We start from the raw sequence: 14,992 nt of genomic DNA on the forward strand, positions 1-14,992 counted from the left end.
ATGCTTTAATCAATGACCAGTTATGTTTTCATCGATGACAAGTTGTGCTTAAATGAAGTTTTCCTCAAATGTCGAGCATTGGTATGAAGATCCTGGTGCCCAAAGAGTTGACTCATCACAGGAATGCGGGTCCTGTTAAGATCCTTGTCACTGAGCAAACCGCCACCTCGGTGGGGAAACATATCAACATTACAAAATGTGTCGTCAAGGAAGCAGATGGGAAACGTCACACTTCCCATCAAAGAGATAAAAAAAAAAAAAGAATAAACATTAAACTGGAGATGTAACTTTAGGGGGAGGGGAGTTGTAAAGTAAACGGAACAAGGAAGGCGTCTATTAAGTTAAACATTGACAGTATATATATCTGTTTACCCATGATTTACATTTTGATACATTTTCAGTTGAGGACAGAGCACTGAGGACATAGAAGGGCAGGAAGGAACTGGCGACTTGCAAAGTCGTTGTCTTTTCTCTTTTTTTTTTTTTAAGATCATCACACAGGATATATTCTTTTCTCATCCTAGACTGATCTCAAACCTGATTCAAAATCAGATAATGAGAATGGAATGCTAGATAAACCTGTGTGCGTAGATGTGTGTGCACATGTGTGTGTTTGAGGGAGTCAGGTGGCTGAGCGGTGAGGGAGTCGGGCTAGTAGTCAGAATAATCCCGGATCGATGCCCCGCTGTGCCAAATGACGTTGTGTCCTTGGGCAAGGCACTTCACCCTACTTGCCTCGGGGGGAATGTCCCTGTACTTACTGTAAGTCGACTAAATATAATGAGTGAGTGAAGACCCTTTTACTACTACTGTATACATCTCAATGAAAGTGCTATTATGGTGGTCCAATCGCAAGTGTGGCCCCTCTCCTAAAAGCAGTGAGCCCTGGCAGTCATTCTCTCAGTCAAGTTTTACATATGCTTCAGGACTGTCCTTAGTGACCGAAAGCTGTTAAACAGGACTCATACATTCCTCAGTGCTCATGTCATCCAAACACACCTACAATTCTTGGCATTGGATACGCTCAATGTCGGTCTGATTTTTGTTTTGACACAACCACACATAATACGCACACACACAAAAACAAATGTCTACAGCTGGAACGGCGCGACCGGAGGAAGAGTGTGCGTATGTCCTAGCTGACGACGGCAGGTTTCAGGGCCAACACCCCCGGAGACACCACCACCCAGGTCAGTGGGTCCCGACCCGCCGCCACGCCCCCCGCGGACAGGTTCAACGCCGCCTCCCCCCTCCCCCCATCCTCATCCTCCCCGTCCAGCTCCCCGTCCAGCTCCCCCCTGCGCAGCCTCCCCAGCCCCACGGCCCCCAGAACCGACGAGGCCCCCAGGCCGTAGTGCAGCAAGGGGGAGTCCCCCCTGAGACCCAGGGGGCCCCCGCCTCCGACCAGGGAGAGGAGAGAGAACCCGGGGGTCCCCAGTGAGCTCACGTCCAGGCTCTGGGGGAGGTGACAGAGGGCGGAGAGGGGCAGCGAGCCTCCGCCCAGCCCTGACAGGATGTGTCCCCCCAGCAGGGCTGCGCCCCCCCCGGGGATGATGATATGAGCCCCCCCGCCGACGTAGGGCAGCTCCGGAGCCCCGTGAGGCCTACGGAAGCCCTGACCGACCCCGGTCTTGAGTAAGTCCCCCAGCCTGCCCGCGGAGCCCTGGTCCTGGGCAACAAAATGTCCGTGGGCCTTGATGTGCTTGCGGAGGGAGCTGGGATCCGTATAGCGCTTCAGGCAGCCCGACATCTTGCAGTAGTAGGGCTTGTCCACGTAGTGCGTGCGCGTGTGCTTGAAGCGGTCGCTGGAGTTGGAGTAGCGCTTGCTGCAGCCCTCGTACGGACAGATGTAGGGCTTCTCCCCTGGAAGAAGACAATTAGATACGTTGAGAGAAGAAAGATTGAGAGAACAGAGGTACACAGGCATACTGTGGTATACAGAGGTTGAGAGGAGAGATCGGAAATAAATACATACAAAAATAAATACAGAGGAGAGAGAGTATATAGATATAGAGATTAAGATGGGATGGAGATGTAGGAGTGTAATTCTTATACCAGCAGATTGGTACAACTTTTGTTCTTTGTATTGGTGTGTGCTGTACGCGGTTATGCATGTGTGCGTTTCCCCACACACCTGTGTGTGATCGGGTATGGATCTTCAGGTTTTCCAGACGAGAGAAGCTTTTGTTACAGGTAGGGCAGTGGTGCGGCTTCTCATTGGTATGTGTGCGGATGTGGATTAGCATCTTGTACCTTTAAAAGAAAAACGCACAGTAATGGATTTGTCTAGGGCTACCTTAAAGCTCCCCCCATGCAAACAAAGTATTTCCAAACATACAGTAGAGAGATAAAGACTTAGGGTTGTTTTTATGTCATATAAATGTTATATTTAACATAAAGGCTATACTTTCTGAGGAGGCTTAAACGGGCTGGTTTGGGAACTACAGTTGCAAGACTGGGGATACCAGCATTATGAAATTATTTGTCCACCTTGCCAATAGATCCTTAGACAGGAGGCTGCATTGCATCAGAACCAGTATACCCAGGTTAAAGAACAGCTTCTTTTAGTTCTGTGTCCTGCTCAGTGTGTCGTTCAGACTTATTAACTCTGCCACACTCAAGAAACAGACAAACTGAACTTTTGTCCTAAAGGTTATACTGCATTGTTTTACCATGCTGCTAATTTCTCTGTTTTTATTCAATAAAAATCCTTGTCCTTATCCTTATTTTTATTTAAACCTTGTGTTATCTTTGGGTCGTTGTGACGCATCAGTCATTGTAACCGCCCCACGTGTTGCGACAACTTTGCCTCATACAAAAACAAAGTGAAGCATTTTCTTTTCATTGTCAGACTGTCTCATACCCCCCACATCGCGAAGGTAAAAAAGCTTTTTATTTGGTTTTGTATTGGGTAAATTTGTCGCAGCACAACAATGGGTCGTTGTGAACCTTCGGGTGCTGCCCGGTGCTGCCCGAAGGCAGCACAAGGGTTAATTCTGTCGTTTATTCTACTGTTGTAGTCCTCCTGATATCTCCCGATATATAATACATTGTTTATACGGTATATGATGTGTTTGGTACAAGAAAAAAATCAATGCAAATCAATCGCATCTTCGTGAAGGCTACGTGGTTCGGATTAATCAGGATTATCTGAGGGGATGTTTGTGCTCACTGGGAAAACATGCCCACCTGGCGTTGAAGCCTCGCCCATTACGAGCACAGCCATCCCATTGGCAACAGTACCCAGAATCCTTTTCAGGCTTGACGTGGTAGTCGTTGATGTGTTCCACGAGGTCCTGCAGGGAGTCGAACAGCAGGTGGCACTAGAGGGCAGAGAGAGAGGAGGGATTTAGAAAGAGAGAAGGAAAGGTAGAGCGAGAGAGTGTGTGTGTGTGAGAGAGAGAGAGAGAGAGAGAGAGAGAGAGAGAGAGAGAGAGAGAGAGAGAGAGAGAGAGAGAGAGATAGATAGATAGATAGATAGATAGATAGAGAGAGAGAGAGAGAGAGAGAGAGAGAGAGAGAGAGAGAGAGAGAGACGTGTGTCATCAGCTGTGTCTTTAGAGATGCTGTATGGATGACAGTTGAGTCCGCTCCACCTGTCAATCATCTTACCCTCATCCAACGACAGGCCAGCTGCTCATCCAATGAGGGCTCCGGTGACGCCCGCTTCTCCCCCGCCTGACCAATGAACATGGAGGATGGCAGGTTGAACCCGCCCCCAGCGTTTCCGATAGGCAGGAAAAACTGGAAGCCCTGAGGAGAAGCTCCACCCTCCAGGTATCGAGAGTGAAGAACTTCCTGTTTGAGAGAGAGAGAGAAGGGGGGGTAGTGTAAAAGAAGTTTCAGTCTGTCTCTCTGACACGTGTGTGTGTGTGTGTGTGTGTGGGTGTGTCTCTGTCTATCCCTCGGCCCCTTAAGTCAGTGTGGTTGAAATCAGATTAGGAGAAAATCAGGGCATGACTGCATGGAAACACCAACCCGGCATGCACACAGACTATCATAGGGGGGGTCAGATGGCTGAGCGGTTAGGGAATCAGGCTATTAATCAGAAGGTTGCCGGTTCGATTCCAGGCTGTGCAAAATGACGTTGTGTCATTTGGGCGAGGCACTTCTCCCTACTTGCCTCGGGGGGGAACGTCCCTGTACTTACTGTAAGTCGCTCTGGATAAGAGCATCTGCTAAATGACTAAATGTAAATAATGTTTGTACGCCCGACCGCACATACATACACACAGATGAATGGCACGCCCTCGTCAGAACAAGGTTCACCGTGGGGAGACATGCACAAATAGGGGAATTCCCAGAGATGGGAGTTTGGGGGGAGATCTTTTCATCCCAACTCACCCTGGAGAAGAGGTGGGAAACGGGGCTGCTTCCGTGCGGGGAGGGGGGCTCGGGGGGGGAGGAGGGGGAGGGGGAGGAGCAGGAGGGGGAGGAGCAGGAGGGGGAGGGGGCATGGCGGGAGCAGGGCGACAGGCTGAGGTCCATGGCCGGAGGGGTGCAGGAGCCCTCGCTGTCCTGGGGGCGAGAGGGCCCACCTGGGGCAGAAGGGGGACGCAACACAGTCATGATAGTGGAACTCACTACACGCACACACACACACGCTCTTTGTCTCTCACACACACACACACAAACGTGAGCGCACGTGGTTTGGAGGTGAGCGAGGCTCCAGGTTCATATGAACATCATCATGCTTCTCTCTTGACTGGGAAGGACACGGTAGCGCTCTTTAAGCCGCTCTGGAGCTGCAGGGTACAGTAACACTGACGGCCCCGACTAACCAGAGTAATGACTTTAAGTGGTGGTCTGTGTGTCCCGTCTGTGTGAGTGTGTGTGTCGGTGTGTGTGTCTGTCTCTGTGTGTGTTTATGTGTCTCCGTGTGTGTGTCTCAATGTGCGTGTGCGTGTGTGTCCCTGTGTGTGTCTTGGTGTTTGAGTGTGCGTGTCCGACTGTGTGTTTATTTGTGTGTTCGTCATTCCATCTGTGTGTGTGTGTCTGACCCTGTGTGTGTGTCTGACCCTGTGTGTGTGTTTGTGTGTCTGTGTGCGTGTGTGTGTGTGTGTCTGACCCTCTGTGTGTGTGTGTTTGTCTCCATGTGTGTGTGCGTGTGTGTCTCCTACCTGGGGAGGCAGGGGGCGAGGGGTAAAGTGTGCGCAGTAAACGAGGGCGTGAGGCGCTGAGGGGGGCGCAGATGGGGGCGGAGCACCCCCTCTTCCCCAGCCGGACCCGCCCGCGAAGCTTTAGGTCCAGAGGCTCGTCCAATGACAGCATGGCTGCTGGGTTAGCTCTGCCCACCTGTGGGGAGACGGCCAATCAAAACGCATGGTTAGACTTCCTAGTTTAACTCGGGAAGTTGAGGATCTTGGAAAAGGACAACATTGCTATGGGCTATCATAAGGCAGAACACAAGGTTCTCATGCAGATTTGGAGACAAAAACACACACACAAACACAGACACCACACACACTCATACACTCCAACGCACAAAAACATATGACCACGGTGCATGAAAGACCACTGTATGAGGGAAAACAAACACACATATCCCAGCCTCCGATCTCCAAGTCTTTCCTTAAACCTCAACCCAACACACACACACAAACACACATCGGTGAAAAGCATTCCACAGCGCTCCCATGACAGGGATCCACAAGCTGCTCTGAGGTGCTAACCGCTACAGGAAGTCCCTCCCCTGTCTCACAGCAAGGTGTGAAGAGTACACGTCTGATCTGTCAATCAAAACCCAAGACCCCGGACGTTGAGCCCTGACCCGGTAAACAGCCACAGTTGCCGATGACGACGATCCTGAATCGCAGGTCGCAGTGAATATTTCCCACAAAGCTGCCATTGACATCAGCAGGCTACATAGCAGAAGAGAATTAACGTAGCGTTAGCTCAGCAAGCTACATAGCGGTAGCTGGCTGACGTAGCATTAGCTTAGCCGGCTTCATGGCAGAAAGTAGCTGACATAGCATTAGCTTAGCACAGTATTAGCTTAGCCGGCTTCATGGCAGAAAGTAGCTGACATAGCATTAGCTTAGTACAGTGGTGTGTGGTATGAGGGTCAGGATAGCGGCCCTGCTGGGGACAATGCTCGGTAAAGCGGTCTCAGACACTGCTTAGCTTGCGGAGCTAAAGCCTTCAAGAACCTCTAATTCCGTAGACATGGAGCGGGTTTCAGATATTTCATGAAAAAAGGATCTTCAAATCAATCGAACCAATCCATTGGTTAGATCCAATCAGACGACAAGGTTGAAGGGTTAGATCAGAAGACAAGGAAGAGCAACGATTGGTCCGTTTACGATTGAACGGTGAGTTAGTCAGACCATTTGGGGTCTATTCAAACACGCACACACACTCACACAGTCGCATGGCAATTACAGACAGGATCTCCAATATAATACACACCAGATTGGTAACCACAATGAAGTCAGTGTTTCACTGCTTCTCTCAGCTTGCCAGCCCCACAGTGGCTTTACATTCCTACCGAACACACACACACACTTCCATACACTGCAACGAGGGTTATTGTGAAGGCACGCACATACAGGACCATATGTATGCAGACACGCATTTAGACCAGCAGGCATGCAAGCACACACACACACACGCAGGCACACACACACACATGCAAGCACACACACATGCAAGCACACACACACACAGGCACACACACACACACATGCAAGCACACACACACACACACACATGCAGGCACACAGGCCTCTCCCACCTCTCCCTCTTTCCCTCATTGACCTCCCTTTGGGCAGTGTGCCCAGGCTCCCTTACCGCTCCCCAACTGCCGAGAAACACACACACACTCACACACACACACACACACACAGAGCATATGTACAGCAACGGACCCACTTTCTCCAAACCTACCCAGAATGACACACACAGTGTTGTGAACACACACACACAACGCCCCCATGGTGTCACACACATCCTTCAGATGAAAGATTCTTCCCTCCTCCCTGGACAGGAAACCTCCGTTTCCACGGCGCCCTGAGCTGGCCTCTCTCTCCTCCTCGCTTGCCTTCTACTTGCCCTTCTTCACTCCCTCCCTCCATCCCTCCCTCCATCCTTCCCTCCATCCTGTGGCTTTCCTTCCCTCGCCCCAAACCTCAACTGTAGAAAACCCCTCTCTCTCTCTTACTTTCTTTCTGTCTTGCTCCACGCCTCACAGTCCCTTGCACTCATTTTTCTCATAAACTCTCTCATTTTTCTCCCCCACCCCCCCTTTCTTTCCCCTCCTCTGCATTTCATCCTTGCTCTGAATTGTATTCACTCGGTTTCTCATAAGAGCTTACCTCCCTTCCCCTCCTCTGCTGCTCTACATCCCTCTTTTTCCCTCCTCCCTCGCTCTTGCATTCTTTCAGTGACTTTCATCCTCTTCATCCCTCTCTTCTTCCTCTCACACATTATTTCTTCCGTCCCTTCGTCCATCTATCCTTGCAGAACCTTATAAGGAATTATTAAGCAGCAAACCAACAATTGACATACAGAAGTATTGCATTTGGGATATCTCTCCCTCTCCTTCTCCCCTCTCTCTCTCTCTCTCTCTCTCTCTCTGTCTCGCCCGGGCAGGAAGAGTAACGATGGAGCCAAGAAAGTCACCAAAAAGACTATTAAAAAGTGCGGACAAACTCAAAAACAAAACAGAGAGTAGCCGGTTGGAGGAAACTCAAAGCGAGGGAAGGAAAGAGAGGAAGGTGAGGAGAGCAGTAGGCAGGGGAGGGCTCTCTTACCCAGCCACCCATGGACCTCAGTAGGACCTGCAAGCCCTGAGGAATTCTAGGGAGAGAGAGAGACAGAGAGAGACAGAGAGAGACAGAGAGAGAGACAGAGAGAGAGAGAGAGAGACAGAGAGACATAGAGAGAGAGAGAGAGAGAGAGAGAGAGAGAGAGACAGAGAGAGAGAGAGAGAGAGAGAGAGAGAGAGAGAGACAGACAGACAGACAGACAGACAGACAGACAGACAGACAGACAGACAGACAGAGAGAGAGAGAGAGAGAGAGAGAGAATAGAGAAAGAAGAGTGAGAGGCGTGGCCTCGTCTCCTGCAGCTTTCTTATTCCCTCTGTCTTATTTCTCTTTTTCTCCCTTTCCCTTCACTGCCCCTCAGAATCACACCATGTGATGCAACACTCCAACTGCAGCCTGCAATAGCAGAGCCTGCTGGGTCGTACACACACTCTCCACAGAAACAAAGCTTGTGAAAGAAAAGTTCAAGAAAAGACGTTTCAATTTCAGCTAGGAACTTCTTACAACCCCGACAGTGTGTGTGTGTGTGTGTGTGTGTGTGTGTGTGTGTGTGTGTGTGTGTGTGTGTGTGTGTGTGACCGTGCATCTGCATGTACATACATGTATTTGTGAGTGTGGGAAAGAGCATTTCTGTGTGTGTGTGTGTGTGCTTTTTGGATTGAATGTTGTGTGTGCATGTGTGTGTGTCAGCAAGACACCTGTGGCCTGGTCATGCTGTATTACAGCCCTCTGACAGGACAGAGAAAGAACCAGATGCTGAACAGACAGGGGGACTGGCCGGGCAGCTGGGGCCTGGCAGAGAGGCCTGCTGCTGGGGGTGTAGACGGAGCTGTGGGGGGGGGGGGGGGCTCTGGAGAGGGCGGAGAACATGCAGAGACCGGGTGGAGGGTGGGGGATTTTGGGGTGGGAAGGGGAGAAGGCCAAGTATGTGTGTGTGTGTGTGTGTGCGTGTGTGTGAGTGTGTGTGTGTGTGTGTGTGTGTGTGCTTGTGTGAGTGTGTGTGTGTGTGTGGAGCAGGGTCAGAGGCACAACACACTGAAAGTGCCTCGTAGGAAGGAGGGAAGAGGAGACAAGGAGGCCACACTGTTCTTTTGATTGGTCCAATGGGAGCCAGGAAGAGAGCGGAATGAAGCAACTTAACAGACCACACCGCAATTAGACAGGTGACGCCATGCGAGAAAACGGCCGCAAACAACGACTAGTGTCTGGGTGTGTTTGAAAGGCGAGTGAGCGCGCCCAGTAGCCTGCAGTATGTCAGCATATGTGATGTGCTTTAGTTTTCCTTCACTTACAATCTCCATAAAATGTGTACGGTTTCTTCCATGCGGCCTTCTCTCACTGGAGACCTGACTCGCTGGCTCCCTCCCTCCCAACCAGACCTCCCTCTTTCCTTCTATCGCTCCCTCTATCCCCCCTTTATCTATCCCTCCCTCTTCTTGTCTTTCTCTTCATCCCTCCCTCTGTGCCCCCCACTGTTTGGCAGCCAGACAAGATCAACACAGAAACCTCTTTACTCCTCTCTGCCTCTTTTCCCTCCCTCCCTCCCTCCCTCTCTCCCCCTCCCCCTCCTCCCCCATCTCTCTCTCTCTCTCTCTCTCTCTCTCCACTCAGCTGAGGAACAGGCCCCTCCCTCCGCTCCTTTCATCTGCCGAAGAGATGTGAAGCAGAAAAAGAAAAACAGAGAAATAGGAAAGGAGAGAGGAGATGGAGGGGCACCGAGAGAGCGAGAGCGAGAGAGAGAGAGAGAGAGAGAGAGAGAGAGAGAGAGAGAGAGAGAGAGAGAGAGAGAGAGAGAGAGAGAGAAAGAAAGAAAGAGTTGAGATACAATGGAAAAGATAATGAGAGGATGAAAAGAGAGTGAGAGAGACAAAGAGGAGAAGAGAGAGAGAGAGAGAGAGAGAGAGAGAGAGAGAGAGAGAGAGAGAGAGAGAGAGAGAGAGAGAGAGAGAGAGAGGGAGGAGAAGAGAGACAGAGGCTGTGATGGGAGGCTTCTCACCCTCACTGTCAGGAATTCATTTTCGGAGACAGAACAGACCCACGGCAGACTCGCTCTCTTTCCCTCCTTCTCTCTCTGTCTCCCTCTCTCTCTCCTTCTCATTCTCCCTCTCTCTCTTTCCCTCCTTCTCTCTCTGTCTCCCTCTCTCCCTTTCACTCTCCCTCTCATTCTCCCTCTCTCCCTTTCCCTCCGTTTCCCTCCGTTCTGTCATCCAGACCTCAAACACACAAACACATGCGCTTCTCATTCCTCCGAGCAGCGCAGATTCACCCAATTTGTTTCCACTGCGTGTTTACTGTGTGTGTGTGTGTGTGTGTTGCGCGCTCTGGCGTGCATGCGTGGGGATATTTTGCGTGATAGCTTACGCGCAGATAGGTTAACGGTTTGTGTATTTGTGGATGTGTTTCGTGTAAGCATGTGTTGCATGCTAGCGCCCGTCTGTATTGTCGGTTGACGTGTGTGTGTTTTTCTTGCTGGGCGTATATGGGTCGTTGGTGTGTGTGTGTGCGACTGTGCATGAGTACTGGAGTGCAGGGGCGCGCGAGCCAAGCCAGTAAATAATAACCAACCCCAGCTGCAGAGTAGAGCCATCTCTCTGAGATTCCTGCAGTCAGGAGGATAGGAGAGAGGGATGGACGGATGGAGAGAAAACACTTAGCAGTGACGCTAGCATGCCCGGGGGTAACACCCAGAGATAAGGCAAAGTGGTGCCAGCACATGTGAAGGAGACTAGAGAGAGAGTGAAAGACTGGATAGAGGGGAAGGGGGAAAGATGGGAGACTTAGAGAGAGTGAGAGGAGGAGAGGAAGAGAGGAGGGGAGGAGAGGAGGAGGGGAGGAGAGGAGGAGGGGAGGAGAGGAGGAGGGGAGGAGGAGAGGAAGAGAGGAGAAGGGGAGGAGAGGAAAAGGGGAGGAGAGGAAGAGGGGAGGAGAGGAAGAGAGGTGGAGAGGAGGAGAGACGGGGACCCTACGGTCTCTCCTTCGTGGATGTTTTCATTCCTGGTGGAAGTCTGAATGGAGACTGAAGAGCAGTCTCCATCCAGGACTCGTCTGACAGGGCTGACGACGTCTATTTCTCTCTTTTCAAAAGATGTGATTTTCTTTCTCTCAACTCAAGTTTTTTCCTTTATTTTCTTTCCATTCTCTTTCCTCACTTTCCAATCCTCCTGTGTCTTTTGTTTTTAGTGGGTGGGTATATTGTTTAGGAGAGTTTAAGGCCTCACAACTGTCTCCTTGCGAGCCAAGAACCAAGAGACTGAGGGGGAGATTGGTGGTGGAGGGGAGGAAGGGGGAGCAAGGGAGGGAGGGAGAAAGAGTGTGAGGGAGGAGGTGGGGTGTCGGGGTGGGGTTGCGGAATTCCGTCTGTGTTTGTTTTGGAAATGAACACACAGACACTGGGCCCTCTGCACTATAATGGAAAAGAAGGGTTTTTTAAACGAGAGAGCAAGGAATGGTGTGTGTGTGTGTGTGTGTGTGTGTGTGGGGGGGGTGTATGTGGTGCCCCCACAGGTGGACCACACTTGGGGGGCCTCTGAACATGTGTGTGTGTGTGTGTGTGTACACATATGTGATTTCACTCACATGCACAGTGAATGGATGCCTGAGTTTAGCGTGCGAGCACAGATGAGAGAAAGAGAGAGTGAGAGAGAGCGGGGGGGGGGGGGTGCGTGCCTGGGTCCGCCACACACTCCTGTAGGGTAGTAGTAGATGAGAGGGGGGGGGAGAGAGAGTGAGAGAGAAATAGAGAAAGTGTGATAGGGGGTGAAAGGGGGGTGAAAAAGAGAGCAAGCGAGCAGACGAGTAGCAAAAGAGAGAAACTGGAACGAAGGAAGAGAGGGAGAGGGAAAGGGGGGAGGGAGTCAGAGAGAGAGAGAGTAAGAGAGGGAGAGGGAAAGGGGGGAGGGAGTCAGAGAGAGAGAGAGTAAGAGAGAGAGAGAGAGACAGAGAGAGTAAGAGAGAGAGAGAGAGAGTAAGAGAGGGAGAGGGAAAGGGGGGAGGGAGTCAGAGAGAGAGAGAGAGAGAGAGAGAGAGAGAGAGAAAGAGAGAGAGAGAGAGAGAGAGAGAGAGAGAGAGAGAGAGAGAGAGAGAGAGAGAGACAGAGAGAGTAAGAGAGAGATAGAGAGAGAGTAAGAGAGGGAGAGGGGATGTGAATGAGACATTCCAGGGAAGGGGAGCAGCTCTGAGGCAGTCTTTAGTGGTTAGGCTCCAACAGGAGAAAAAATGCCTGGTCTAGACTCTGCCAGAACCAGAGAGGGCTAGGGACAGAAAGAGAGAGAGAGCAGGGGGATAGAGACAGAGAGAGACATAGAGAGAGAGGCAGGAGAAGCAGGGGAGGCTGTGCAGCAGAGGTAGTGGGAGTAAAGGACTGAGGGGAGGGTGAGACCAGGGGGAGATGGGGGAGTCAGTTCGCCTTCTCCCCCTCTATCTCCCCCTGTATCTCCTCCTGCTGATGCTGTGGGGAGCTTGCTGCTTTTATAACAAGCTGCTGAACCCACTGAACCTTCCAGTCCAAACACACACAGGGAGGCTGGGGGGAACAGACTCCGCCCAGGGGGCAGCAGAAGGTGTGTGTGGGAGGGGGGGCTCTGTGAGTGTGGTGTGTGTGGGTGGGGCTCTGTGTATGTGGGTGTGTGTGTGTGTGGGTGGGGGGCTCTGTTCGTGTGTGGTGTGAGTGGGAGGGAGGGGGGGCTCTGTGTGTGAGGCGGGGGGGGGGGGTGTGGGGGGCTCTGTGTGTGTGTGGGAGGGGGGGCTCTGTGGGTGTGTGTGGGGGTGGGGGGGGGTGGGGGGGGGTGTGTGTTGGCTTTGTGTGTGTGTGTGTGTGTGTTTTATGTGATATCTAAACGTTGATGTATGGCAACTTTAACTTTGTTAAAGTTGTATTTTCCCCTCTCGTTGTGTACCCGTAATGTGTGTGTGTGTGTGTGTGCAGGTTACAGTCCTGTTGCATCATGCTCTCGTGAAGGGCCAGTTCCGAGAGGCCTGGAGCAGAGCCCTCTCTTTTCCTGTTGTGGTGGAACCCCCCACCTTTATTTTTTCTATCCCCCCCCCTCCCCCCCACCCTTCTCAACTCTCTCTATCTTTCATTCTTTATGTCTTGACCCAGAAACTATGTGTTGTGGTGGAAGGAACTATTATGGTGTGGGCATTCTCGAATTGTGGCATATGGTGATCTGTAGTCGACGATACAATCTGCCATATGACATTCCATGGTTAACCTCCACACTTGGATCATACATGAACTATCTGTTGCCTGTACACATCCATACATGTTGAAAGATGAGCGTCAAAGTCAGCAGAGAAACAGAATAATGCGTTAGAACGTGTCTATGCTGCAGGCTATCAGAGCTGCATATCTTATTGGGGTCACAGAGGATGGGTAGGGTCACGAACTCTGCGCACGCACCTACCTGAATTTGCACGCACTTGACAGCGCGCCGGATGTTGATTATCTTGTCTACGACAACACCACACTTTTTTCTCGACTCGGTTTTTTTCCGACCTCGGTTCTGGAAAATGATGGCCCACTGGTTCCTTCTAAAAGCTTTCCAGCGACCAGAATACAGGACAGATATAAAGCGATACAGTCACGGAACAGACCGTAACATTTAAGTAGCTATAAAACAGATAACTAACGGCCAACTAGCCTAATCATGGCCTCTATCACAGGATATAACACGAAGTGGGTCAGTCTAAAAACCTACGAACCGTAACAAAATAAGACAAAATAATCATTGAACATTTAACACTATCATCGGTTTGATAGAATTCGAAGGACATGGCTCTCGGATATTTGTTTTCTATTGGGAGAAATAGGTAATAGCTTCGTGCCTAGGTGGGTACTTTGCTTGCTATATTTACCTTTAGAAAAAGCTTGTCACCGAGAAGTGACCGTGGATCCACGCGTCTGCTGTGATGTGACAAGTCAATCGTCTCAAGCGGAAAACACCGGTTTCCCAGACTGCAAACACAGATTTGGCTCTTCAGGTGGCAAGTTTAGCAACCATATTCCGAACCATCGTCGATTTTGAGATAAACTGTCAAGCTAAAACAAACAGTGCGGAAAATAATAAGCACCAAAAAATACACCCCAAAAAGGAATTCGTCCGTTTTTTCTTCAAAGAATGTGCCTGTTGCGAGTACGTCCGTTTTAAACGGTTATATCCCTTTAAGCAATTAAAACCCAGTCCAATATTGTCATTACAGAAATTTAAAAAACATTCCGAGTCACGTTTTAAAACATAGAGTAACAAAAAAAAATGTCAAGTATGACATCCGTCAAATTCGCTAATAGCTTGCGCTCTGGTTTTGTAGGTGCATCGCTTAGTTGCGACGCTAGTCAACTGTTTACAGTGGGCGGTCAGTCCGCCTAGTCTTGGTGGTGGAAAGAGAGTGAGAGAGGGGATGGGAGGGAGGTAATGTCTGGGTGGCTGCGCAGATAGATGGAGGAGAGAGATGCCAAATTAAGATCCAGCTTTCTCCTTCCTTGGCCGCAGCTGTTGCCTCTCTCTCTTTTCGGCACACCACACAGGACGTGACAATGGTGGTCTAGTTTCCTCGCGCATCTGGTTAGCTGTTTACTGACAGTTATTTTTCTTCCCTCCTCCCCCCCAAAAACCTAGCCTAAGAACATAATGACTAAATAATAACTTGACAATGTGTTGGTACAATAGACGCCAGTAACCTACTTTATTGCCTCTATACTATAAATGAAAACAAAGCCAGACAAGGGACATCCACATGTGTATCCATTATGTGTTTACTGCCACCTAGTGACCAAACTGTGGAACTGACTGTCTTATAAAACAGTTACCGTCTTAAGTCTACAAGCTATTCATGAGGTTTATGTCCAATACTTTGGCAAACCGATGTAGTCTAAATACAAACGGGAAATAATTAAGTATAAAATGAATAAAATATACGAATGAAAAATTGTGTTAATTGTTTAGCACAACCTTGGTAAAAAAATAAAAGGTTCATAAATATAATGTATTATATAATAAGTTACATAAGTATGAATATTTTAGACCCCCAATACTATAACAATTCACCTTATGTATACCATGCTGTGACCTTTATTAGCTTAAGGTCATTGACCTTACCTTTTAGGCATTTGGATAAAATGTTTCTATTATTGTGATTTATCATACGGTTCTCGGGGCTAAAGGGCAAACGTGATGCTTTTACTAAAATTACAGCGCTTCTGCTCATTTCAAACAGTCGGTTTTTTTTAC

General features: G+C 49.9%; 1 protein-coding gene across 2 annotated transcripts; it reads right to left on the minus strand.

The window, feature by feature from the left end:
- Positions 1 to 760: 760 nt before the first annotated feature.
- On the minus strand, positions 761 to 14,295 carry glis2a (GLIS family zinc finger 2a). 2 transcript variants are annotated; one of them, XM_084686131.1, is made up of 7 exons: positions 13,620 to 14,295; positions 5,121 to 5,295; positions 4,345 to 4,538; positions 3,613 to 3,798; positions 3,190 to 3,323; positions 2,135 to 2,253; positions 761 to 1,863 (listed from the first exon to the last, which is right to left on the minus strand). In XM_084686131.1, the coding sequence occupies exons 2-7, from the start codon at positions 5,269 to 5,271 to the stop codon at positions 1,136 to 1,138; spliced, it is 1,512 nt and encodes a 503-aa protein (XP_084542257.1). In that variant the 5' UTR covers positions 5,272 to 5,295; positions 13,620 to 14,295; the 3' UTR covers positions 761 to 1,135. The 2 variants fall into 2 exon arrangements, with proteins under 2 accessions (XP_084542257.1, XP_084542258.1); XM_084686132.1 differs by lacking the exon at positions 13,620 to 14,295 and having other exon boundaries at positions 5,121 to 5,822.
- Between the last annotated feature and the right edge of the window lie 697 nt (positions 14,296 to 14,992).

This window comes from Hypomesus nipponensis, chromosome 21 (assembly GCF_054491055.1).
Source record: "Hypomesus nipponensis isolate SF chromosome 21, ASM5449105v1, whole genome shotgun sequence".
In the NCBI taxonomy this organism is placed as follows: domain Eukaryota; kingdom Metazoa; phylum Chordata; class Actinopteri; order Osmeriformes; family Osmeridae; genus Hypomesus; species Hypomesus nipponensis.